This window comes from Dasypus novemcinctus, chromosome 2, assembly GCF_030445035.2.
Source record: "Dasypus novemcinctus isolate mDasNov1 chromosome 2, mDasNov1.1.hap2, whole genome shotgun sequence".
NCBI lineage: Eukaryota > Metazoa > Chordata > Mammalia > Cingulata > Dasypodidae > Dasypus > Dasypus novemcinctus.
Genome location: NC_080674.1, coordinates 198,627,192 through 198,651,829, shown reverse-complemented (window position 1 = coordinate 198,651,829; position 24,638 = coordinate 198,627,192). Strand labels below are relative to the sequence as shown.

At 59.0% G+C, this 24,638-nt stretch overlaps 1 protein-coding gene across 1 annotated transcript in view; it reads right to left on the bottom strand.

Annotated features, from left to right (window-relative positions):
* The window catches only part of OBSCN (obscurin, cytoskeletal calmodulin and titin-interacting RhoGEF), a 227,076-nt gene that overhangs the window by 56,611 nt on the left and 145,827 nt on the right, over positions 1-24,638 (bottom strand). Inside the window, 17 exon segments of the mRNA XM_058286343.2 lie at positions 3,500-3,778; positions 5,175-6,039; positions 7,833-8,203; positions 9,430-9,699; positions 9,882-10,169; positions 10,957-11,232; positions 11,391-11,663; positions 14,883-15,149; positions 16,753-17,025; positions 19,756-19,831; positions 19,980-20,176; positions 20,423-20,695; positions 21,118-21,390; positions 21,502-21,768; positions 22,473-22,739; positions 23,659-23,922; positions 24,240-24,503. Coding sequence (XP_058142326.2) covers positions 3,500-3,778; positions 5,175-6,039; positions 7,833-8,203; positions 9,430-9,699; positions 9,882-10,169; positions 10,957-11,232; positions 11,391-11,663; positions 14,883-15,149; positions 16,753-17,025; positions 19,756-19,831; positions 19,980-20,176; positions 20,423-20,695; positions 21,118-21,390; positions 21,502-21,768; positions 22,473-22,739; positions 23,659-23,922; positions 24,240-24,503 — 5,043 coding nt within the window.

The following is a 24,638-nucleotide window of genomic DNA, read 5'->3' as shown; positions in this document are numbered from 1 at the left end:
AGATTTTAAGAATATTGTGATACATGGGGAAAATACAATTAATGTAAATTACAGACTATAGTTACAGTAATATACTATTTTTGTAGCAAAGGCAGCACTATTTCAATGCTCAAGGTCAAAAAATAATATGGGATTTAATTTTATGAACTATGAATATGATTAGCATTTTTTCTTCATTATCTTCAAGGAGGCCTTAGTCATGTCATTTAACCAATCTATGCTCATTTATGTATCTTTCTGAACAGTGAAGAAATAATTGAGTTTGTTTTTAGGATTAAATGAGATAAATATTCCCGGACAGATTTTAGAGTAATGCTTCCATAATTTGTTAAGCTGCCTTTTGTCCATTATTTTATTTTTAGAAGTTGAAATAAAGTTCTAAAAGAAGAAGAAATAAATAACAATAGAAACAATCCAAAATGAAACACACAGAAAAAAATAATAATCTTACAAAGTAAAAAGAGCATTAGAGTGGCTTAATGTACATGCAATGGGTAGTCCCTGAAGGAGTGGGGGACAGAAAATTATTTGAAGAAATAATCGCCAAAAATTGTCCAAACTTAATGAAAACTATACACCCCAAATTCCAAGAAGGTCAATGAACGACAAGCATGGGGAATATGAAGAAAAGTACACCAAGTACATCATAATGAAGTTGCTCAAAACTAGCGATGAAAATCTCAGAAACATCCAGAGACCTTTTTTGCAGAAATTGCCAAACTTATCCAAAATTGATGTGGAAATACAAGGGACCCTGAATAGTCAAAATGATCTTGGAAAGGAAGAACCAAGTTAGGTGACTCATACTTCCCACTTTCAAACTTTACTACAAAGCAATAGTAATCAAGATGGCCTGGTAATGGCATAAAGACAGACCTACAGATGGAAGGAACAGGATGAAGAGTCAGGAAAGGACATGCATCTCTAAGGTCAACAAATATTTGACAAGGGTGTTGTAGTAGTTTGATACAGTTATGAATTCCAAAAATAGATATTGGATTATGTTCGCAAACTGGTCTGTACCTAGGTGTGATTAAATTATGATTGGGGCTTTGACTGGGCCACGTTATTAGGGTGTTGAGTCCCTGCCCCTTGGTGGGTGGGGGACTCACAGATAAAAGGCATGGCAAAGGACAAAGTTGGAGTTTTGATGTTGAGTTTGATGTTGAGTCTTGAGTTGGAGCCCCAGGAAGTAAGCACACAGAGGAGCTCGGTTGTGAGGAAAGAGAAGCAAGCCCCAGGAAGAAAGGAACCCTGAGCCCAGAGAGAAGAAAGCCCTGGGAAGAGAAGAACCCAGGAAGCCTGAACCCCGGCAGACGTCGGCAGCCAACTTGCTCCAACATGTGAAAATAGACTTTGGTGAGGGAACTTTGGCCTAGTAACTGTAAGCTCCTGTCCCAAATAAATACTTTTAGTAAAAACCAACAGATTTCTGGTATTTTGCATCAGCACCCCTTTGGCTGACTAATACAGGTGCAAGACAATTCAATGAGGAAAGCAATAGTTTCAACAAATGGTGTTGGGACAAATGGACCTCTACATGCAAAATGATGAATTTGGGCCCTTACATCACAGCATATACAAAAATTGACCCAAAATGGATTAAACACATTAATAGAAGTGCTAAAACTATAAAACTCATAGGAAAAAATAGGTGTCAATCTTCAAGGCCTGGGTTAAGCTATGGTATCATAATTTTGGCAACTAAAGCACAAGCAACAGCCACAAAGTAGATGCATTGGACATCATCAAAATTAAAACTTTTGTGCATCAAAGGAACCTATTGAGAAAGTGAAAAGCTAACCCACAGAACGGGAGAGAACATTTCTGAAAATTGTATCTCTGATAAGGGTCTACTATCCAGAATATATAAAGAACTCTTACAACCCACAATAACAACACAAATAACCCAATTGTTTTAAATGGGCAAAGGATTTGAAGTATGTAATCTATTTTTGAGTTAATTTTCATGTAAGGTATGAATTTTAAGTCAAGGTTCATTTTGAGGGGCTGTGGATATCCAATTACTCTAGCGCCATTTGTTGAAAGGCTACCCTTCTGCAATTTAATTGCTTTTACACCTTTGTCAAAAGTCAGTTGGGCAAATTGTGTGGGTCTACCACAGAATTCACCACTTTGTTCCACTTACATTTCCCTCTGTATTGAACACTTTTACTATATAGTAATTCTTAAGTATCGAGTAGAGTGGTTCCTTCCATTTTATTCTTATCAAAATTGTTCTAGCTATACTAAGCTCTGTGTTTTTCCACAAAAGTTTTAGAATAAGCTTGCCTATGTCTAAAAAAAACTCTTGCTGAGACTTTTGCAGGAATTACATTAAATCTATAGATCAGTTTGGGAAGACCTGACATCTTTACCCTGTTGAGTATTTCAATCTATGTACATGGTGCATCTCTCTATTTATTCAGATCTTCTTTGATTTCTTTCATCATTTTCTAATTTTCAGGGTATAGATCCAATGCATGTGTTGCTAGCTTTATACCTAAGTTTTTCATTTTATTTGAAGTAGTTGTATTTTTGTGTTTTAATTTCAGTTGCCACATGTTCATATTAGTATTTAGAAATGACGTTTTTTTGCATGTCACTCTTGTACCCTGAGACCTTAAGGAACTCATTCATTAGTTCCCTTTGGGGGCCAGCCCCTAGCCACTCTTGAGTCCACACATACCCAACCCCAAAGAGGTCCCTAGGGTGGCTGCCTGATCCATAATATCAGGCTAAACATGGAGAAGGATGGCAGGAGAGGGCAAAGGAAGTTTCCCCCAGAGCCTCACAGGCTGTGTCTGCTGGGGATTGAAGGATTTAGTTGACTCTCTCAGTTCCTCTGAGATCCATGGAGAATCAAAGGTTGGAAGATACATCCCCCTTCCTTTGCTGCAACAATGGCCTTGAACTTACATTTACCTTCTGCTTACCAAGGTACCTAACCTATTCTAAACGTTTTCCATGAATCAACTCATACAACCTCACAGTTATACCAGGGGATCATTTCTATCATTCCCATTTTACAGATAAAGAAACTGAAGAATGGAGAGATTAAGTGGCTTGCCCCAGGGCCTATAGCTAGTAAGTGGCAGAGGCAGGATTTGAACCCAACTGAAAGGCTCCAGAGTCTACGTCCTTAACCACCATACCATGAAGCTCCTCTTAAAAGGTTTCCTGATCAAACTCCTTTGAGGTTCTCTAGGAAGGACCCCAAGGGAGTGTCTGGGGTAGTCTGGACTCACCCTTCCTGCTTTATCACCTTCACCTCTCCATTAGGGCCACTCACTCCCTTGGGATTTCGCCTGACCTCCTCAAGCATCTCCCCAGCCTGTGTGCCTCTCAAGGAGATAAGATCCTTATGACCCCATACACACTGGGCTCCTAAGGAAAGCCCCGGCATTGGTCCTAGATCCTAAGAGAACTCTCCATCACACATGAGACATTTCCCGCACTGACCACCCTGGAACCATCAAACCCAGGGGCCGACACTCACAGTCCACGCGGAGCTCAGCTTTGGTGGAGGAGACGCCCATGCTGTTCTCGGCCAGGCAGCGGTAGACACCCATGTCCGATGGCACCACGGCCGTGATGATGAGCTGGTGGCCGCCCTGCTGGTCCTCATTGATCATGTAGTGGTCGTCTTCCTCCAGCACCTTTCCATCCTTGAACCAGCGCACACTGGGCACAGGCTGGCCTGTCACCACACAGTCAAAGCTCACGGGGTAACCGTCCTGCACCTCTTGGTTCTGAAGCTCAGTCAGGAACACGGGGGCTGGGACAGGGAGGACATGTGGTGAGTCCCTGGAGGGGCTCTTCCCAACACCAGAGCCCTGAGGCAAGGCAGTCATCCCAGCTGCCATACGAGGAACACACCAGCCTAGGGACTGCTGGAGAAGCTTGATCTCTACGGTAACCATTGAGAGACTTTGTCTTTGTCTCTGAGTGGCTCTCTCTACCCAATTCTTTAAGGAGAATTCTCTCTTTGTCTGCTTGATTCCCAAGTTACTGTGAGGCGGGAGGGGTTATGGACCATAAAGGGGGAGAAAACTGGACTTAAAGGAAATGCAACATTTCTGTGGGCTGGGAGCCCAGGGGAAGCAGGTGAGGGATTCCGAGACAGAGAGAGTGGCTCCAAATGACTGTAGAATTGAGGAAATTGGAGGAAAGAGGAGAAATTTCAAGAACTGATGCAGTGGCTCATAATTTATAGTCTCTTTTATGTTCCCAAAGAGATGCAAGTAAATAGTGAAAATGACTTTTTAATGAGTTTTAGTTGCCACATTGTGTTTGCACTGAATGGGAAACTGTCCAGACTGGGCGACATGGAGCCCTGCCTTTTATAGAGGTTCCATCTCACATCCTCATTAAAAAATAATTAAAAATGTAGCTGGTTAAGTATTCACATACCCATTTCACAGATGTGAAAACTGAGGCTCACAGAAGCTAAGTACCTTGCCCAACAGCACACAGCTAATAAAAGGTAGAGCTAGGGCTCAAATTTAGGTCGGTCTAACCCCAGAGTCAGGTCCTCGCCACCTCAGTGAGCTGCATCTGCGAAGAGCCCAGGGCTGAAGTAAGTGGCTCCTTGAGCTTCCCACTGGCATGGGCCACTACCACCCTTGCTCCTTCTCCTTCCCCACTGTGATGGTGTGAAGCTCTATGGACCCCAGAAATCACGCTCTTAAAGCTAATCCATTCCTGTGGGTGTGAACCTATTGTAAGTAGGTCCTTTTGATTTGGTTGCTTCAGTTAAGGCGTGGCCCAGGGTGGGTCTTAATTGTCTCACTGGGGGACTGTATAAACAGGATGAAAACAGAGGAAAAGCCACAAATGCAGTGAGAAAGCCACGGAAAACAGAAGCTGAAAGCAATGGAACCCAGGAGAGAAGGGAGAGGCCAGCAGACACTGCCACTGCCTCGCCACCTGACGGGGGCCCGGGGCCCCAGGCAGACAGTCTCCAGGGAGAAAGCACCGCCTGGTGATGGCTTGATGGACACTCTCACAGCCTAAGAACCGTGAGCTTGTAAGCTAATAAACCCCCTTGGAAAAGCCAACCCGTTCCTGGTGTATTGTAATTCGGCAGCATCGCAGACTAAAGCAGCCACCCTCCACCTCTGGATCCCAACTTCCAACCAAGCAAGGGTCACGCAGGGAGACCGAGCACTCACCAGTGTCGGAAGTCAGCAGGCCTGGGGGTGCCGGCTGCGCAGGCACAGCGGGCGCCGGGGCCACCTTGCCGATGCGTATCTCGACGCCCCGGGGCCGCAGGTCCACAAGGCTGATCTCCACCCCGATCCCCAGCGTGGCGAACATCTCCCGGAAGCGGGTGGCGGCCCTGGAGGCCTCGGCCAGGGCCTCGAAGCGGATGCAGACGAAGTGCTCGTCCTCACGGTACGTCTGCCAGTCCCCGGGCTCCTCCGTCTCCACGCTGCCCTCCTCCGCGCTGAAGAAGAGCTCCTCGTCCGACACCTCGGCCGGGCCCTTCGCGCGGAAGAGCCGGTGCAGCCGCCGCGCGGCCCGGCGGAACGCGTCGTCCAGCTCGCCCCCTGACGAGCTCTCGGTCTCGCTCTCTGTCCCGCTCACCACCACACAGGCGCTGTGCGCCACCTGGCCGAACTTGCTGCTCACATGGCAAGTGTAGCGGCCAGCGTCGGCGCGGCCCAGGCCGGCAACCAGCAGGGAGCAGGTGCCGTCCCCAAGCTGGTCGATGTGATGGTGCCGCCCGTCGGCCAGCTCCACGCCGTCTTTCAGCCAGCGTGCCCGCACGTCTGCCTTACTGGCCACCACGCACTCCAGGCGCAGAGAGTCCCCCACCTGGGCCTCCACGTCCCCGAAGGTACGGCAGAATGTGGGCCCTTCCTGCTGCTTCATCTCCTTGCGCACCTTGTAGCCTTTGAAGGCAGCCTGGATCTTCACAGCCGCCTTGTCTATGGACGGGTCGCCCAGGTCCTCAGAGCTCAGGTCTCCTGGGGGAGGGCGCACAGCAGCCGGCTGCTCCTGCAGCTTCCCGGGGGGGGCCGCCGGGGCCCTGACCTGTGTGACGCGGGTTGCAGCAGTGGCAGAGCTGGCCAGGCCTCAGGGACCACCCAGCCCAGACCTTGTGGTAAAGTGGGGAAACTGAGGCCCAGGACAGGGAAAGGACCAGGGCAGGGACATGCAGGGTAGAGCAGGAACCACAGCCCAGATCTCCTGCCCCAGATTCAGGCAGCTCCAGCATTCTGTTCTTACACACACCACGTGACGCTGCAGTAGCTTACTAGCCACTCCTATGTCATCCAACAGCCAAGTCACCCACCCTGAGTTCACTTCATGCAACATGTAGAAGAGGAACCAGGACTGACAGCATTGTGGCAAAGGCCATGGAGAGCCCAGCTCCAGCTCTCCAAGAAGGTGTAAGAGGTAGTGAAGAAAAGTGAAAGAGACTACCTGAGATGGTAGGCAAATGGCTGGGGGACAGTGGACAATAGACAGTTGGGTGGGAGGTCAGAAGGCAAGTGGATATTAGCAATGGACAGTTGGTGGGTGGGCAGATGGAGAAGGGATGTTGGCAATGGATAAGTGGGTGGATAGGTGGACAGGTGGCTGAGAGATGGTGGGCAATGAACATATGGATGGGCAGGAAGATGACTGAGGGAGGTGGGCAATGGACAGATGGATGTATGTTTGTGCAGACAGTTTAAATAGAAGGAAAGGTTAAAGGGTGGTAGGCAAACAGATGGGGGAATGAGTAGGCAAAGGAGTGAAGAGAGAAGTGAACTAGTGAGTACATGGATGCAATAGGGATAGATGATATATGAGTAGGTGGCAGTAAACGGGTGAATGGGTACAGGATAAGTTGTGGATGGATGGGGGGCAGCTTGATGGATGGACGGACAGGTTGATGGACAAATGAATGAATGGTTTCATAGATGCAAGAATGGTAGGTGAATGAGTAGGTGAATGAATTGGTGCACAGACTGACAGATAATGGATGAATGAGTTTCATGGGTGCAGTAGCTGTCAACTGATGCATGGATGGATGATGGATGGGTGGACAGGCTGATGGGTAAATGGATGAATGGGTATATGGGTGCAGGGGTGATACATGGGTGAGTCATGGATGGATAGATGGATGGGTGGACAGGCTGATGGGTAAATGGATGAATGGGTATATGGGTACAGGGGTGATACATGGGTGAGTCATGGATGGATGGATGGATGGATGAATGGATGGATGGGTGGACAGGCTGATGGGTAAATGGATGAATGGGTATATGGGTGCAGGGGTGATACATGGGTGAGTCATGGATGGATGGATGGATGGATGGGTGGACAGGCTGATGGGTAAATGGATGAATGGGTATATGGGTGCAGGGGTGATACATGGGTGAGTCATGGATGGATGGATGGATGGGTGGACAGGCTGATGGGTAAATGGATGAATGGGTATATGGGTACAGGGGTGATACATGGGTGAGTCATGGATGGATGGATGGATGGATAGGCAGGTTGCAGAACAAATGAACAAATAGGTACATAGATGCAGGAGTGGTAAACAGATGGGTGGAAGGAAGGCAGATGGATGGATGAATGGATGGCTGGTAAATGGGTAGGTGAACTGACAGATAAATGGATGAATGGGTACCTGGGTGCAGGAGTGGTGGATGGATGGATGGATAGATGGGAGAGAGGGAGAGAGGGAGGAAGGAAGGACAGATGGATGGATGGATGGATGGATGGATGGATGGATGGATGGATGGACAGTGAATGGGTAGACAAGTTGACAGATGAATGGATTGAGGTCTGAAACATCTGGACCTCTCTTTGCAGGCCAAGCTGGGACTCACCTTACTGGCCAGTGCTGGAACAGGCTTCCCAGCCTTCTTGAGGTAGCTCACCAGGGAAGGGGTGCCCGCCCGGGACTCGTCGTCAGAGCTGGTGTGAGAGAGGTCAGCCTCACCCGTGCGCGCAAGCTCATCCGCCGTGGAGTAGTCTTCGGAGAGGTCCGGGGCCGCCTCCTCCGCCTCTTGCCGCAGGCGCTGTGGGCGCCCATCCTCCTCGGGCAGCTCACTGATGGAGTCCAGTGTGGGCTCGCGGCTCATGCGGCGCTTCCGGGCCAGGGCCTCCCACAGCAGGTGCAGGTCGCCCTCCTGGGCCGCCTCGGGGGGGAGGCTGGGCTGCGCTGGGGCCTCGCCTTCTGGGCCCGGGGTCAGCACCACTGCGGAGGGGTGGAGGCTGGTCAGCCAGGCCCACCCAGAGACCCGACCGCAGGCCAGCCTCACTGCTGACTGCGAGGTGGCCTGGGCCTGCGGCTTCCCTCATCTGGCCACTGCTCCCCTGCCCAGGCCATTAGATATCTCTGTCGTTGCTGTTTTTCTTTTTGTTTCTTGAATTAAAAAAAATTTTCAGATGACTCTGGACAGCACAACCTCTACAACGCGTTAGAGGCTTTGAGACTACTGTCTGTGACCCTCAGCTTCCCCAGATCAAGCAAGGCCTCTCTCAGACTCCCATAGGGGGTATGCGAAGATCCGAACCAAGAAGGGATATGCCTGTGTTAGCCCTCCCTGGCTCTGCAGGGACATGCTGTTCGCCCAGAGAGAATCCTCACTGCCCTATTTCCAACCCTCACCATGCCGACTCTGCCTGAATGATGCTTGCTTACCTAAATGCCACCTTCTCCAGGAAGGCTGCCCTGACTGCTTCCCCAACCACTCTCCTGTCAGCCCCTCTCAGGGCCCACCCGCAGAGGCTGCTTGGGGACTGCTGTCCTGTTGGGCTATTGAGAGCAGGGTCCCCTCTGGTGCCAAGCAGCCCTCAGTGCCACTGATAAAGACACAAGGCCAGTGACAAGAAAGGTTTCCCACCCGCAATGTGGCAAGACTGGAGAGTGAGCCAGTCATCCCACTCTGAACCCAACTTCACGGCACCCAAGGAAAGCAGGTCACTAGGGCTGCCCCACTGTGGCCAGTGGGAAAGCGGGGTCCAGAGAGGCTGGTCACACAGGTACTAGAAGGGTAGGGAGTTGGCGCCCACAGCCTGCTATAGACCACAGGCCCCAAAATGCTCCTTCCACCGGAGGAGGGTGGAGAATGCGTCCCTTGAGGAAGTCCCTGGGAGAGGCCAGCTTGCACCCCAACTCCAGGAGGAGATGCACGTGGGGAGCACGGTGCCAAGCTCAGAGGGCACAGGGAGGCTGGAGGCTTCGGGGACCTGCTGGGCCAGAGCCAGGGGGGTAACTGTCCGGGAGCCTGGACGCAGGGAGGGTGAAGGCTGCCTGAGACGCCAAAATGAAGAGGAACAGGTTAGAGGCTGAATACCACGGCGTCCGCTGCGTCCCCCTGCCAGGCCTCTCTCCCTGAAAGAGTTGGTGCGTCAGAGGCTCGGTCCAACCCTGCTATCCCAGGGGGAGGGACTCCACCCACTGCCCCCAGGGGGACGCACCCTGGAAGGTGGCAGCTGCGGCGGGCAGCTGGCCCCGGGCCGGGCTGCAGCGGTACTCGCCCTGGTCCTCTGGCGAGAAGCCCCGGATCACGAGCGTCTGCCGCCCACCCTGCGTGAGGACCTCGAAGCGCCCGCCCGGCTGGATGCGCTCCGTCCCCCTCTGCCAGATGACCCCGTCGGCCTCGGCCGCCACCTCGCACTCCAGGCGCACGTCCTCGCCAGCGACAGCCTCCCGGCTCACGGCCGGCGGGGTCGCAGGTTCCATGGGTTCTGTAGGGAGACAGCGTCCGTGGGCGGAGGGCAGGCTGCCCCCGGGGTCTGGAGCCCGACCCCTCCACCCCGGGGAGCTCTACACGCCCATCAAGAGCCCTCCTGGGCTTTCCCAGGCTTGGGCTGCCCCCAGGAGCAGAAGCGGACGTGGCCTCGGGCCCCGCGGCCCCTGGGAGACTCACCGAGCTTCACGGTCTGCGGCAGGTGCACGGGCTCCCCGGCGCCAGCAGGCCCCACGGCCGCGACGCGGAAGCGGTAGGCCTCGCCGGGGACCAGGCCGCCCACCACGCACTCCGGCCCGGGCACCAGCTCGTGGCACAGCTCCCACGTGCCCGTGGCCGCCGCCTTCCTCTCCACCCGGTAGCCGCAGAGGCCCCCACCGCCATCGCTCGCAGGGGCCACCCAGGACAGGGTCACAGAGTGGCTGCTGCGGCCCACCACTTCGGCGTCCTCAGGGGGGTCCGGGAGGCCTGTGGGCCGGGGGTGACCAGTGAGCACAGCTGCCAGGGGTCGGCACCCCGGGATGGCAGCCCAGCCCCGACCCACCAACACAGCCCCCCAGCAGTGAGGGGAGTTGGCTTGACCACAGGGGAGGGGTCGTGCCCCGATGGCACCGCCTCCCAGGTGGCCAGTGTGTGGCTCGGCCCAAGTGTCCCAACTGTGCTAGGCCTGACTTGAAGGTCGCGGGTGTTTGAAGGTCACTGGGGTGAGTATGTGTGACAGAGGCCAGTGGCGTGGGCGTGCAGTCTCCTGCACCTGGAGTGTGTGGCCCACACCGAGAGCCCCCGGGACCCTTGGCAGCCATGCGGCAAGACGGAGCCCGCCACCTGGAGCCTGCCCAGCTCGTTCCTGCTGCCCTTGGCCCCTGGCTGTGCCGAGGTCAGCCCTGGGCAGCCGAGGAGGCCTGGCCTGGCCTCAGGACTTCGCAGGGGGACTCAGGAATGCCCGGGGCTGTGGCCATGCCCAGGTGGGAGAGGCTTGCCCCAGTTCTGGGACCCCGGGGGAGCCAGCGGTCGGAGCCCAGGGCTGCTTTAGAGAAAGGACCGACCAGTGAGCCGAGGCCTCAGGGAGAAGTGGGTGAGCGGGAGCAAACGCCCTAAGCCGCAGGCACGGGGCCAGTCCACCCAGGGGCTGGAAGTGACCACATCAAACGCTCAGCCGGGGCTGGTCAGCGAGGACCCAAGCCCCGGACTCCACACCGTCCATTCGGAGCACATCTCATCGCGCCCCCCCAGAAGGGCCCCTGTGGCCACCCACCCAGCACGGTGAGCCGGGCACAGGCCACGGCATCGCGGGCAGCGAAGGTGACCTCCCCGGCGTGGTGGGGACGGGCACTGTGCAGCAGCAGGGCGTGGCGGCTTCCGTCGGCGCTGACCGTCCAGTCGGGGTCGTCAGGCTGGACGGCAGCCCCGTTGATGTACCAGGAGGCCTCGCCCACGGGCACCGGCTCGCTGAGCGTGCAGCTGAAACTGGCACGCCCGCCGACTCGCACCTGCACGTCGCGTGGCGTCTCCAGGAGCTCCAGGCGCCAGCCTGCGGGCAGAGGGCGGCGTGAGCTCGGGGCAGAGGGTGCGCCTGGCTGGGCCACGCCTGGGGGAAGGGGTCCCGGGCACCGAGGGCTGCCCCCACCGCCGGGCTCCCAGCCCTCCTGCCTTCCCACGGAGCGGGTCGGCCGGCTGCAGCGAGGTCACCTCTGACGGTCAGGAACGCCGAGGTCACCATGTCCCCGGCCAGGAAGGTCACCCGGCAACTGTCCTGTGGCCGCAGGTTCTTGAGGAGCAGCAGGTGCCGCAGACCGTTCTCGAAGTAGACCATCTCCGCGTTCTCCGAGCTGTGCACCGGCTCGTCGTCCAGCAGCCAGCTGTGGGCGGCCACCTCGGGCCGGGACAGGTGGCACTCGAACAGCGCCTCCCCGCCCTCCAGCGCCTCCACGTTCTCCAGGCCCCGCACCACCGTGTTCTTGGCTGCGAGGAGAGAGGGCGCAGCCTCAGGGCCCACCCTGCCTCCTCCGATCGCCCCGCCCTCCGCGATCTCACCGCGAAACGGCTCCGTGAACCACCAGGGGCTGAACGGAGGGCCTAGCCCCAGCAGAAGCGCTGCGGGAGGCCGTGCCTGGTGGAGCCCTGGTGCAGCAACCATGGTCACCCGGTGGCCCCAGTGCCCTGCCGACCGCCCCCGGTGCCCCGCGGTGCAATCCCCTTGCAGGTGGGAAACTGAGGCTCGGGAGATGAGAGCCTCGGCGACGGCGCAGCTGGGATCCGCCCAGGCTGGAGTCTCTGAGCTGTGCTCCTCAGCCACTCCGTGCCACCACGCAGGCTAAAAGGATGCCTGCACCTTCCATCACCCACGAGCTGCCAGGCGCACATCCCCATGGCTCCCAGGACGCTCGGCCCACCTGGTGCCAGCTCTGGCTGCCTCCCCTCGCCTTTGATCCCCCCTTTTCTCTTTAATTCTTGCATTCACACACACACACAGGTCTTTAATTGGCAGCCACGTCTTTCACAGGAGGAACCGTGCTCCCACAACGAGCTAAGCGGCTAGACACACACTGCCTACGCTACGCTTGCCACTGGCCACGGCTGGCTCAACTTCTCCCAGGGCCCCCAAAGCCCAAGAGTGGAACCACCGATGGACTGAGCAGCAGACTGGCTTCCTGGAGGAGGAGGAGCTCGAGGGACGGGCTAGGCAGGGCAACTGAAGTGGGCAGGGGCATGTGCAGGCAGGAGGGGATGGGTGACAGGTGCATGGGGTGCAGCAGGGAACCCGGCCCCAGCAGGGAAAGGGGGCCGAGTGAGTGCCAGATCCAGTGACTCAGAGCTGGCCTAGCTGCTGGGGAGGGGTCTGGCCTCAACCCGCCCGACAGAGGGAAGCACGGCAGTCACGGAGCCAGGGGCAGGGGTGGGAGCCCCCAGTGCCGAATGCGTGCTGGGTTCGGGAGGCAGCCCTGATGCTCCTTCCCAGCTCGTCCAGCAGGGCCGAGGCACATCCCAGGGAACAGGGGTCGCTTTAGAGAAAGAGAAGCAGCTGCCCTGGGCATGCTGCCTCCAGCAGGCAGAGCCCCTCGCCCGTCCCCAGCGAGCCTCTCCCTGGCTCGGCTGCTCGTGCCCGGCCCCAGCCCCCGGCCCCCACGCCAGCCTCTCTCCCCTCACGGGAAATCCCAGCTCCAAAGGTTTGAGGAAATGCACGTCTCCCACATGGCCCGAGAGGTCGGCTCCAGACAGCGAAGACAGACAGAGGGAAACAACCAGAAGCTGCCGGAAGGGCCCCACCAGGCAGAGGGGGGAAGCGGACCAGCCCTGCCTCCCTGCCTCTCTGCCACACACTCCTCGCACCAACAAGAACGGATTCCAACGCAATCCTAGATTTTAAAGCCACCACCAGGTCCTGAGCACAGCCTGGCCCCCGCCCCGCCCATCCACGCCCTTCTCCACAGGGCTCCAAGGGCGTCTTGAGCAATGAGTCTCAGCTTGTCCCTCTCTGCTCGAAACCGCCCGTGGAGTCCCACCTTGCTTGGGGGCAGCGGCCCGAATCCTCACCGTGGCTGCGAGGAGCCCAGACCGCGTCCCCGATGCCTCGCCCTGGCCCTCCCTGCCATGCCAGAGCTTGCTGACCTTGCCCCCCGCCCCGAGTTCTCTCCCTGCAACGTCCACGCGTCCGGCTCGGATGGCACTTCCCAGGGAGGCTGCCCCGGCTCACCCGGTTTAGCAGGGCAGCCTCGCCCTACCCTCCACCCCCTGCACTGCTTCTCTCCACGGCCCTTTTCACAGCCATCGGCAAACTAGGGCTCATCCTCAGTTATCTGGTTTTTTCTCCCATTTCCCATTGCACTGCCAGCAGCCCAGTGAAGGGAGGAATTTCTGCCTGCTTTGTTCCCCGTAGAAATAAATAAATAAGGAAAAGTGCTAAAAAGACTAGCACGAACATGGAGTTGAAGAATGTCAACCACCACACCATGGAGCCTAGAGTGCCTACAACTGAAAGCAGGAGGATTGCATCCAGTATCCATGTGGAATCTAAGCCCCCTCTTGACACAGATGTGCAGTGGACACAACCAATCCAAGGTCCACAGAGAAAATGTGGCATTGGTGTGGGAAAAGTGGCCATGGTGGCTGCTGGGTACGGGGAATGGGAGGAAGAGATGAGATGTGGAGGCGTTTTCGGGACTTGGGAGTTGTCCTGGGTGGTGCTTCAGGGACAATTACCGGACATTGTAGATCCCCCCAGGGCCCACTGGATGGAACGTGGGAGAGTGTGGGCTATGATGTGGACCATTGACCATGAGGTGCAGCGATTCCCAGAGATGTACTTACCAAATGCAACGGATGTGTCATGATGATGGGAGAGAGTGCTGCTGTGGGGGCGTGGGGGGTGGGGGCAGTGGGGTGAATGGGACCTCATATTTTTTGAATGTAGTATTTTTTAAAAATGAATAAAAAAATAAAAAAAAAAAAAAAGACTAGCACGTGAATCAAGGGGGTGACATCAGAGGCAGCCAGTGGCCTGGGACCCGGTCCTACCCTGCTCATTCTGGCTTGGACGACCCCTGACCGTGGCCTCCCACCTCCAGCTCACCTGCCCGCTGAGGACTGTCTCAGGGTTTTCAAACAGGAAGTGACCCGAGCAATGCCAGCCTCCCTGGGGGGCCATGTCTCACATCCCTCCCCTATCCGCAGCCCCAGCTGGTCGTCCCAGCAGCGTGCTGCTACCAAGGCACAGATGGGGACTCTGGGGTGGGAGAGAGTGGCATGCTGTCCAGGAAGGGGGCACACTGGGACCGGGGAGCTCAGCTCTCCTGCCACAGGACACAGGCTCACCACTGGCCCAAGACCCTCCTGTCCATTTGTCCACTTCTCCTGGCAAGGCCTGCCCTCCCCACCGGCTGCCAGCCTTTTGCCTTCCACTCAGGTGTTCTGAAGGCAAAGCCTGGAGAAGCAGCCTCAGCCCAGGATTGGGGGAGGGGGTGTGGCCGAAGCGGAGGCTCAGGTCCAGCACAACGTTGACCAAAGCCACCCGCAGGGCTCAGGCTAAGGGTTCAGACCGTCCAGCTGCACCCAGAAAGATGCTTGGAGCACGCAGCTGCATGCCTCGGTCTTGCGCTCTTCCCTCAAGCAGTCTCACTCCTCGGCGCCTGGCTTCTGCCCCCATCCGCCTGTGCCCTGGCTGTCCCTGCCTGCCGGCCTCACCTTGCACGTGCAGCAGGGCGACCACGCGGGTGCCCGCGGCCTCGCAAGAATAGATGCCGCTGTCGCTGGGCAAGGCAGGCCGGATGGTCAGCCTGGCCACGTTCCAGTCCTGCTCTAGGACGACGCGACGCCCGTCGGCGCGCACCTCCTGCTCATTCATCTTCCACGTGGCCTGCACGGGCCGCGAGTACTGGCAGAGGAGCTCGGCCACGCCATCCTCCTCCACCACCAGGTCCCGCATGGCGCTGACCACTTCCACCGAGGGATCTGTCAGCCAACACGCCGGGGACACGTGTCAGCGCGGCGGCACCAGCACGGCCCCCGTCCGCCACCGGCGAGCGTGGCATCAGCAGTGGCAAGCGCGGGCGGCAAGCGTGGGGCTGCAGAATGCGGGGGGCGGGCCCGGGGGGAGTGGGCGCTGAGCATGGCAAAGCATCGGGGGGACTATTGGCGGGTGGAGCACTGCCATGGGGAGGGTGCTGGACACAGCGGGCATGGGGGGAGACCACCCGGGGCTGGGGGACGTCCACAACGGGGTGTGACTGGGGAGCCACCACATGAGCAGGGGTGCTGGGCGCTGCCAGACACGGCAGGGTGTGGGAAACTGCCACACTGGCATGACCTGTTCTCATCCTGCTGCCCAAGGAGATGGAGCCACCCGGGGCCAGGGCCCTCCCTGCGGGCAAATCCTCACCTCGGGGGCCCTCTGCTCTCCGGGCCCAGGCCACCCACCTCCCTCTCCAGGGTTCTGCCCACAGGGCACAGAGTACCCCCTCCTAAGAGCGCTGGGGACCCAGAGCCTCTGCTCGGCAAGCTGATCCCGACCCCCACCCCAGCTTGCCCCTCCGGGGACCTCACAGCAGCACCCCCTGCAGCCCAGGTTGCCCCTCTCCAGGAGTCTTACCATGTGCACCCCCCCAATCTCTGATTGTCCCCCACTTCAGGGGCCTCACAAAGCTCATCCCCCGGCCCAGCATCACGTGCTCCTCCTCCCCGGGGGTCCCCTGAAGTGAATGCCCCCATCTCATCTCCACTTGCTGAAATTCTACTCAACAAACGACCCTCTAAGCCAGGATGAGCTCCCCCAATTTCCAGCAGCATGAACTGCTTTTCTAACCTTAAACAAATACCAGCACCAACGAAACACACGGCACCCGCCTTCTCTGTGCCACTCGGCACCACCACCCTGTCGGGCGCCTGAGGGAGGGGTCCCATGGCCCCCTTGTCCGGGGAGACACAGAGAAAGCCCATCAGTGAAGGCACCGGGCACAGCAGGACTGGGACACAGTCCTCGGAGCGCCTGGAGCACCCCGATCAGGAGCGGGGTGAACAGGGCTCCTGGCAGCCCCTCTGCCCCCCGTCTGGCTAGCTCTTTTCTAGACGGACATGAGACCAATGGAGCCCACAGGGGGCACACGGCGCGTGCATGAAGGAGCCATTCCAGGCGGGCCCCAGGGTGGCGGCCAGGGAACCGGGGAAGACTTCTTTCACTGCATCCCTTTGTCGCCCCAAGCCCTGGCTGGGGCACCTGGGAGCCAGGCCTGCGGGGACAGCCAGCACTGACAGGGCTTTGTCGGAGCGCTGAGCCCCAGGGGGCTGGGAGCAGGCAGGTGCACTGCACCTGGGGCAGTGCGCGTGGGACCCTGGGTGCGCCTTCTGGCTCCCCTCTCCCCCTTGAGCTTATGAAGCTGGGAGGAGCAACGGAGCATCCCAAGGGACAGAGCCCCGGAGGACGCCCAGTCCAGGGCCACACAGGCTGGACCACGCACGAGCCCTGACCCCTCCTCCCCAGGAGCCACGGGAAGCGTGCAGGCGCAGGGGGCAAAGCGCGGCGTGGCGGGGAGGGCGCGGGTGGCCCGTCAGCCGATACCTTTGATCAACAACTTGGCCGTGGAGACCAGGGGCCCCGCCCGGTAGGTGACGGTGCCCGAGTCGGACACCCCCAGGCCCGAGAGCGTGAGCGAGTGCACGGTCCCGTCCCGCACCGCGATGGCGCTCTGAGGGCCGTGCTGGAGGAGGGTCCCATCCAGCCACCAGCGGGCCGCTGGCCCCCCGGCACGAGACACCTCACAGGAGAACGTGGCCACCTCCCCCGCGAAGACATCCACGTTCTGCAGGCCACGCACCAGGCACAGCGCTGCCTCTGCGCGACAGGACGAGAAGTGGGGGTCTAGGGGTCAGCAGGGCCTGGAGGGAGGCTGGGGCCACAGCCCACAGGCAGCCCAAGAAGCACCAAGCTCAGTTCACGGCCCTGTGCTTGCACACCCCACGTTCGAAATGGGGTGAGAGGAGAGGCCGGGCAGGGTTTTGGGGGTCAGCTGGGCCAGGAGGGACACAGGGGCCACATCGCCTAATCTCAGAAGACAGACCGAGGACAAACATCTGCATCTTTCTCAGAAGGCCCCAGCCCCATGGCTAGGGATCTTTGTGGCCTCTGGGGCGTTCTCCAAGCCAACTGGGGAGGGAGCACGGGGGAAGCAGAGACTGTGGCCTGCCCTTCAAAGGTGCGGGTTTGGCCTCAGGGAGTGAGCCCTCTGTACCTGGGCTGTGCAAGCAGATGCTTCTTGTCTCTAGAGGCCCCTACTACCCTAAAACTCAGGGGCCCTCTGGCTGAGTGGCAACAACTCCCTACCTTCCTTGAGCTCAGGAAGCTTTGGAGATGCTGTGTGCAGCCTCTGCTCACTCCATGCTGTCCACCCATGCCCTTTTCCATTCTTTCCACCTTCAAACATGCCCCCCAGCCCTGCTCTCACTTTAGGTAGGGCAGCAGACGGGGACCTACAGCACTGAGGGACATTGCCACCTGCACGGCCAGCCCCCACCCCCAACGCCACCGCGGTGAGGGAGGAAAAGGAGAGACTCAGGGGAGAGTTGGGAAAAACCAAAGGCTTCTTCCTCTGCCCAGGTGGAGAGCCTGTGTACCCCCGTGTGTACTCGCCTCTGAGCCCCCTTCCCATACAGGCACCTCACTCTGTCATCCTGGGAACAACTCATCAAGAGATAGAAACGGCCCACCTCCTCCCACACTTCTCCTGCCCCTCATGCCACTGGGACAAGAGGAGGGAGGTCGAGGGCAGGGGTGGCTGGGAGAGCTTCCAAAGATGCCCGCTGCCCTCCCACCCCTGCAGATGGCCTTCTCCACGTTCTTCCTCAGCATGCACCATTCCCCACACCAGCCACACACTGCCCACCACGACTGGGTCCTCAACCCTCTCCCCCAAGCAAACATCTGGCCCGACTTCACCAGCTTCCCACTCCGGTCTCCAGCACTGGTTCCAAAGCTCGCCTGCCACATCACTCACCTAGGTGCCCATTCAAACCAACTGGTGCCCTGGTCCCACCCAGGGACCCCAGACACGGCAGTGTGGGCCAGGTCCAGCATCCATCAATGAACAGGCTCACTCAGGCTGGGGACCCCTGGCCAGAGGGGGCTGAGGCCCAGCCCTCAGTGCCATGCCACCCCCATGCAGCTGCCCACCGCAGTGACTGCACCAGGTCCTTCCTGCCCCGGCACAGACCACCAACAAAACTCCTCTTCCACCACTCGACTTGAGGGTACTGGCACTCTGCAGCCTTTCCCAGCTCCACAGGCCACAGAACCGACTGTGTTAGCCTACCCCCTGCCAACTTGGGAAGGACATGGGACATCAAGACACACTCTGTCTCCAAGGTCAACTCTCACAGCAGACTGGGGGCTCCCTGGGGACAAAATGACATCTGGTCCTCTAAAGTCTGGAACATGGTCAAAAGTAGCAGCTAAGAGGATTTGTCTGATGAATGCATGGATGGATGGATAGATGGATGGATGGATAGATGGATGGATAGATGGGTGGTGGGTGGATAGACAGATAGATGGGTGAATGGATGGTGGCTGGTTGGCAGAAGGATGGTGCATAGATGATGAGTGGATAGATGGATGATGGGTGGATAGATGGATGATGGGTGGATAGATGGATAGATGGATGAGGGGTGGAGGAATGGTGGGTGGTTGGATGATGAGTGGATGGGTAGATGAATGATGGATGGATGATAGAATGATGGATGGATGGATGGTGGATAGGTGGATGAATGTAGATGGATGGTGGATGAATGGATGGTGGGAGATGGGTAGATGGATGCTGGATGGATGGATGGATGGATGGTAGGGTGGTGGGTGGATGGATGGATGGATGGATGGATGGAAGATGGGTGGATGAATGTAGATGGATGGTGGGGAGATGGGGAGATGGATGGTAGATGGTGGATGGATGTTTGGATACATGGATGGTGGATGGATGGATGCTGGACGGTGAACCCCAGTTTGAGATCCAGGAGCAGGATAGCAGGAGGCAGGCCCTTAGGATCAGGCACTCAGGGTTGAGGTGCAACACAAGTTGAAGGCACTGTCCTTAAAACCGTTTGCATGCCTGAAGCTATGTACAATATAAAAGGGTTCATTCATATGCCATGGGCATTCCCACAGGTATTCTATCACCTTACCACTTGTGGGCCTGTTGAGTGTGCAGGTGTATGTTAACATGGACAGACGTATGCATGCAAGTGTTTCTGTCACAGGGGTGGCAGTCTAAAGGTCCAGGCCTTTGGCAGGCAGGCTCAGCCCTCCTCTTTGGACAGCACTAATTCAGGGCAGCCCCCCCACCCATACTAGGAAATCTTGAAGCAACTTTCAGCAGCCCATCCCAGTGGCCTGGCCCAGCCATGGCTTTCCTGGACAGGGGTTGGACAATTGCTGGCCCCAGGGCAGGGTCTCTGCTGGGAAGCTTGGGTTTCTGGGTACATCCCACCTCCAACAGTCACCAATCGGTGCTGACCCAAGGAAACTTGGGCACCTGCAGGCAAAGGGGCCAGGCTGGGCACAGGAGGACCTGCTCACCTGTGACCTTCAGCTGGGCCCGAGAGCTACACGAGCCCACCTGGAAACTGACTGTTCCAGCATCCTCGAGGGTCACCTATGAAAGCAGAGATGGAGATACTCAGCCCCAGCAGGCCCACACTGATCGGAAGCTTCCACAGCCTCTCCAACAGGGCTGGAGCCTCCCTGGGGCTCTCGCCTGTCAAGCTCCCAGAGGGTGAAGGCAAGTCCAAGGTGAGACCCACCTTGTGCAGGGTGAGCAAATGGAGTGTGCCGTGTTCCACCATGATGTCGTTCATCTCGTTGGCCTGCAAGGCCACCCCTTCTAGGGCCCAGCGCACCTCCTGGTCAGGGGCCCGGGACAGTTGGCACCGGAAGTGGGCGTCCTGGCCTTCAGTGAGCTGCACGTCCTGAAGAGGCTCCACCACGGCCACCTCTGGCACTGGGCACACAGGGGCACGGCCGTCAGCCTCAGGGCGTCCCATCCACTCTCCCGGGGTCTGCCCCCAGCAGCACCTTGGCCCAATCCCAGAAGACACAGTACATAGGAGACCCGCAAGCAGCTCCTCCCGGCTGCTGGCAAAAGCTGTGGCCTGCGTACCCACCCCAGGGGCCAGGGTCGGTCTGGAGCAGAAGTGACCAGGGCAGGGGCCTGCCGCACAGCCCGCCTCAAGGTAGGGACCCCTACCTCGAACGGTGAGCTGGGCGGAGGACGTGCAGGGGCCCACGTGGAAGGAGACGGTGCCCGCATCCTCGGGTGTGACACCCTTTAGCCGCAGTGTGTGGGTGCGGCCATCCCGCACGGCTACCTCGGTCACCTCGTTGCTCTGCAGGGGCAGGCCCTGCAGCCGCCACTGCGCGTTGGTAGCCCCGGCCCGTGACACCTCACAGCTGAACTCTGCATCCTCGTCAGCCTGCACCTCGGCATCAGACAGCCCCCGCACGATGGTCACCTCGGGCTCTAGGGCCAGGAGTTGAGGACCCTGTCACCAAACTGAAGTCCCTGGGGGCTGGCCCCAGATCAGAGGCTTCCAGGACAGGCTCGCGTCCTTCCTCCTCCAGGAAACCTTCCTGGCCTCCCTCTGGCTCTCCCTGCACAGCATCTGCCACCAACGTTCCTCACCCATGAAGCTCAACTCTGCAGGGGCAGAGCCTGGGGTGGTACCCAGCTGCTGGGCGGGAGGCAGGGCCGAGTGCAGGGCCAGAAGCCTCAGTCCACCCCTCTCAAGGAATCAGTATGGGGGAGAGCGCAGAGATGCAGGGGGAGAGCTGGTGAGCCGGGGACAGGGGCCGGGCAGATGTGGCGCAGAGTCCCCAGGTGGGCAGTACTGGGTTGGAGGGGGTGATCGAGGCAGCCAGGTGCTCTGTAAGGGCAGGGCTCACCTTTGACCTTGACGGAAGCCAAGCTCTTCTGGCCGCCCACCACGCAGGCATATTCGCCCGTGTCCTTGGCCTCGAGCCCGTGGATCAGCAGCTCGCACGTGGTCCCCTGGCGCCGCACCTCATACCTGGGGTCCGTGGGGAGGGCCACGCCCTCCTTGAGCCACTGCACGGGGCCCCCCGGCTCTGCCTGGCTCAGCTCGCAGCTCAGCCGGGCCACGCCGCCCACCTCCTGCTCCGTGCTCTGCAGGCGGGTCTTGAACTCGGGCCTGGGGGCTGGGGTGCAGGGGAGAGGGCATTCAGGGCTGGCCCGGCACCCAGCTCCACCCCCAGCTCCGGGGCATGAGGCCGAGCCTCCCTGCCGGGTGCGCGCAGCCGCGGGCTCACCGCGGACCACGAGGCTGGCGGTGCTCTGCCGGAGCCCCGCGTCACAGGTGTAGTCCCCTGCGTCCTCCTGCTCGGCGCCGCGCACCAACAGTGCCACGGCCCTGCCCTCCTGCACCATCTGGTACTTGGCGCAGGGGAACAGCTGCAGGGCGCCCTTGCGCCACTCCACGCTGGCGCCCGCCTGGCTCAGCTCGCAGCTCAGCCGCGCCGTCGCGCCCTCGTCCACCTCCTGGGCCTGCAGCTCGTGGAGGAAGCCCACGGGCACAGCTGGGATGCGTGGGGGAGGCAAGGGGGCAGACCTGAGGGCCAGGCCCCCGGCAGCCTGGAGACCCAGCTGGCCTCCCTGCCAGCACACCAGAGCACACGCCTCGGGCCGGACTAGGGACGCCAGTCCCAGGGCAGGGCTGGGCCCCCAGACCCCAGGGCAGAGCTGTGACCCCAGACCCCAGGGCAGGGCCATCACCCCCAGACCCCAGGGCAGGGCCGTGCCCCCAGACCCCAGGGCAGGGCCATCACCCCCAGATCCCAGGGCAGGGCCATCACCCCCAGACCCCAGGGCAGGGCTGGCCCCCCCAGAACCCTGGGCAGGGCCATCCCCCAGACCCCAGGGCAGGGCTGTGTCCCCAGACCCCCGGCCAGGGCTGTGACGCCCAGACCCCAGGGCAGGGCCGTGACGCCCATACTCCAGGGCAAGGCCATCCCCCAGACCCCAGGGCAGGACCGTGACCCCAGACCCTAGGGCAGGGCTGTGTCCCCAGACCCCAGGGCAGGGCCGTGACCCCAGACACCAGGGCAGGGCCATGACCCCCAGACCCCAGGGCAGGGCCGTGACCCCAGACCCCAGGGCAGGGCTGTGACCCCCAGACCCCAGGGCAGGGCTGTGTCCCCAGACCCCAGGGCACGGCCGTGTCCCCAGTGCCAGGCTCGGCGCCAGGCTGGAGTCTTCAGCCTGGCCTGGCGTCAGTGCCCACCTGCGACTGTGAGGGTGGCACTAGTGGTCTGCGCACCGCAGGTGCAGCTGTACTCCCCGGCGTCCTCCCGGCGCACGTCCCGCAGCAGCAGCTCTGCCACAGCGCCCCGCCGCCGCACATCCAACCGCGCGTCGGCCTGCAGCTCCAGGCCACCCTTGCTCCAGACCACGGAGGCGGCTGGCTCAGACAGCTCGCACTGCAGACTGGCCGTGGAGCCCTCCTCCGCCTGCAGGCTGTCCAGCGGCCTCCTGAACGCCGCCTGGGGGGCTGCACAGGAAGAGCAGAGGGTCAGCACCAAGGCCAGCCCAGGCCCCAGCCAGCCCCAGCAGCCCCTGACACCCAGCCAGGCTCAGCCCAGGCAGCCCAGGCCCCGGCCAGCCCAGGTGTGGGGGCCCAGGTGTGGGTCTGGGCCTGGCCCAGGTTTGCACCTCGAGTGGGGCCTTGACCTCGCCCAGCCCTTCCCTCAGGCTGCCCTCCACATGGGGAGCTGCAGGGCAGGGCCAGGTCCCCCAACCCCGAGCTGGGCCACGCCCCCTCAGACCCTGCCTGAGGTGGGGCCCAGGGCCCCTCAGACTCCAACGTGGGGCCGTGTCCCCTGAGGCCCCGAGTGGGGCTGGGTCCCCTCAGGTCAAGGCGGGGCCCCTGATACCCCAAGCTGGGGCCGTGACCCCCAAGGTGAGGCTGTGTCTCCCTCAGATTTCCGGCTCAGGACTTATCACCCCTCTGGTCCTCAGGTCAGGGTCAAGCCCCTCAGAGCCGGGATGGTGGGATGGTGCTGTCCTACCCACATACCACGCGTGGAAATCAGGGACCAGATGCAGAGCTAGACGATGGGACCAACCTCCCTCCCAGGGCACCTGCTTCCTACTGAGGACACGAGACTCTTGGGCTGAACCACACAGAGGACACTCAGGTGACAAGAAGACTAAAACTGGGGCTGATGGGGAGAGGGGCACAAGGTGGGGATTCCGTGGTCACCACAGTTGTCACCTACTGAGATGGAGAGAATCAGTACCCCAGGCCCAAGAGGTACACCTGTTCTTTGACCCGAGCGCCGACAGAAGGCCAAGACAAGGAAGCCAAGGGCAAATGAGACAAGGAGGGAGTGAGTTGGTGGGGGCACAGACTAGTATATGATGGGGGTCAGGAATGCCCTCCGGTCCACACGGCCACACACGGTCTTTACCCCTCACGGTCAGCGTGGCTGAGGTCCGCTCCTGCCCGCACACACACGAGTACTCCCCAGCATCTGCCATGTCCAGGCCACGGATCTCCAGCTCACACACGGCCCCGTCCTGTCTCAGGCTGTATCTGTCCCCAGATTTGAGGGTCCGGGGGCCCCTCCTCCACTCCACAGGGGCCACCTTGCTCAGCTCACACCGCAGCGTGGCTGTGGTCCCTTCCGTGGCTTCTTCATTCCTGAGACACTCTGTGAACTTAGCAGGAAGAGCTGGGTGGGTCAGAAAGACACAGAAAACATCAGATGCTCTGGAGCAGAATAAAGAGAAAGGACAAGGACAATGCATATAGAAGACACAACCGCCAAATGGAAATATGCTGGAAGTGCCAAGTGCAGACTGCTAGACACGAGCTCCCCTTAGACACTGAACCAAGCAACAGAGCAGCCAGGAACCACGACAGGGACTAGGCAATCTTTGGACAGGGATAACCACAGATATGGTGAGACCAGAGACGACAAAAGAAAGAGAGCACAAAGATGGCATGCAGACAGCAGCCACGGTCCAAGTGACCACGCATGGTCTTTACCCCTCACAGTCAGCGTGGCTGAGGTCCTCTCCTGCCCACACATGCACGAGTACTCCCCGGCATCTGCCACAGCAAGATCACGGATCTCCAGCTCACACATGGTCCCATCCTGCCTCAGGCTGTATCTGCCCCCAGCTTTGAGGATCTTGGGGCCCCTCCTCCACTCCACGGGGGCCACCTTGCTCAGCTCACACTGCAGCATGACTGTGGCCCCTTCAGTAGCCTCCTTGGCCTTCATATCTTGGATGAACTGAACAGGCAAGGCTGAGAGGGTCAGAAAGACATGGATACATCACACTCTCTTAGCACATGAAAAAGACAGGACATGAAGGACAAAAGGGAAGACAAAACATCCAAATGGGTATGGGATACTGCTGGACATGCTGAGCAAAATGTGTG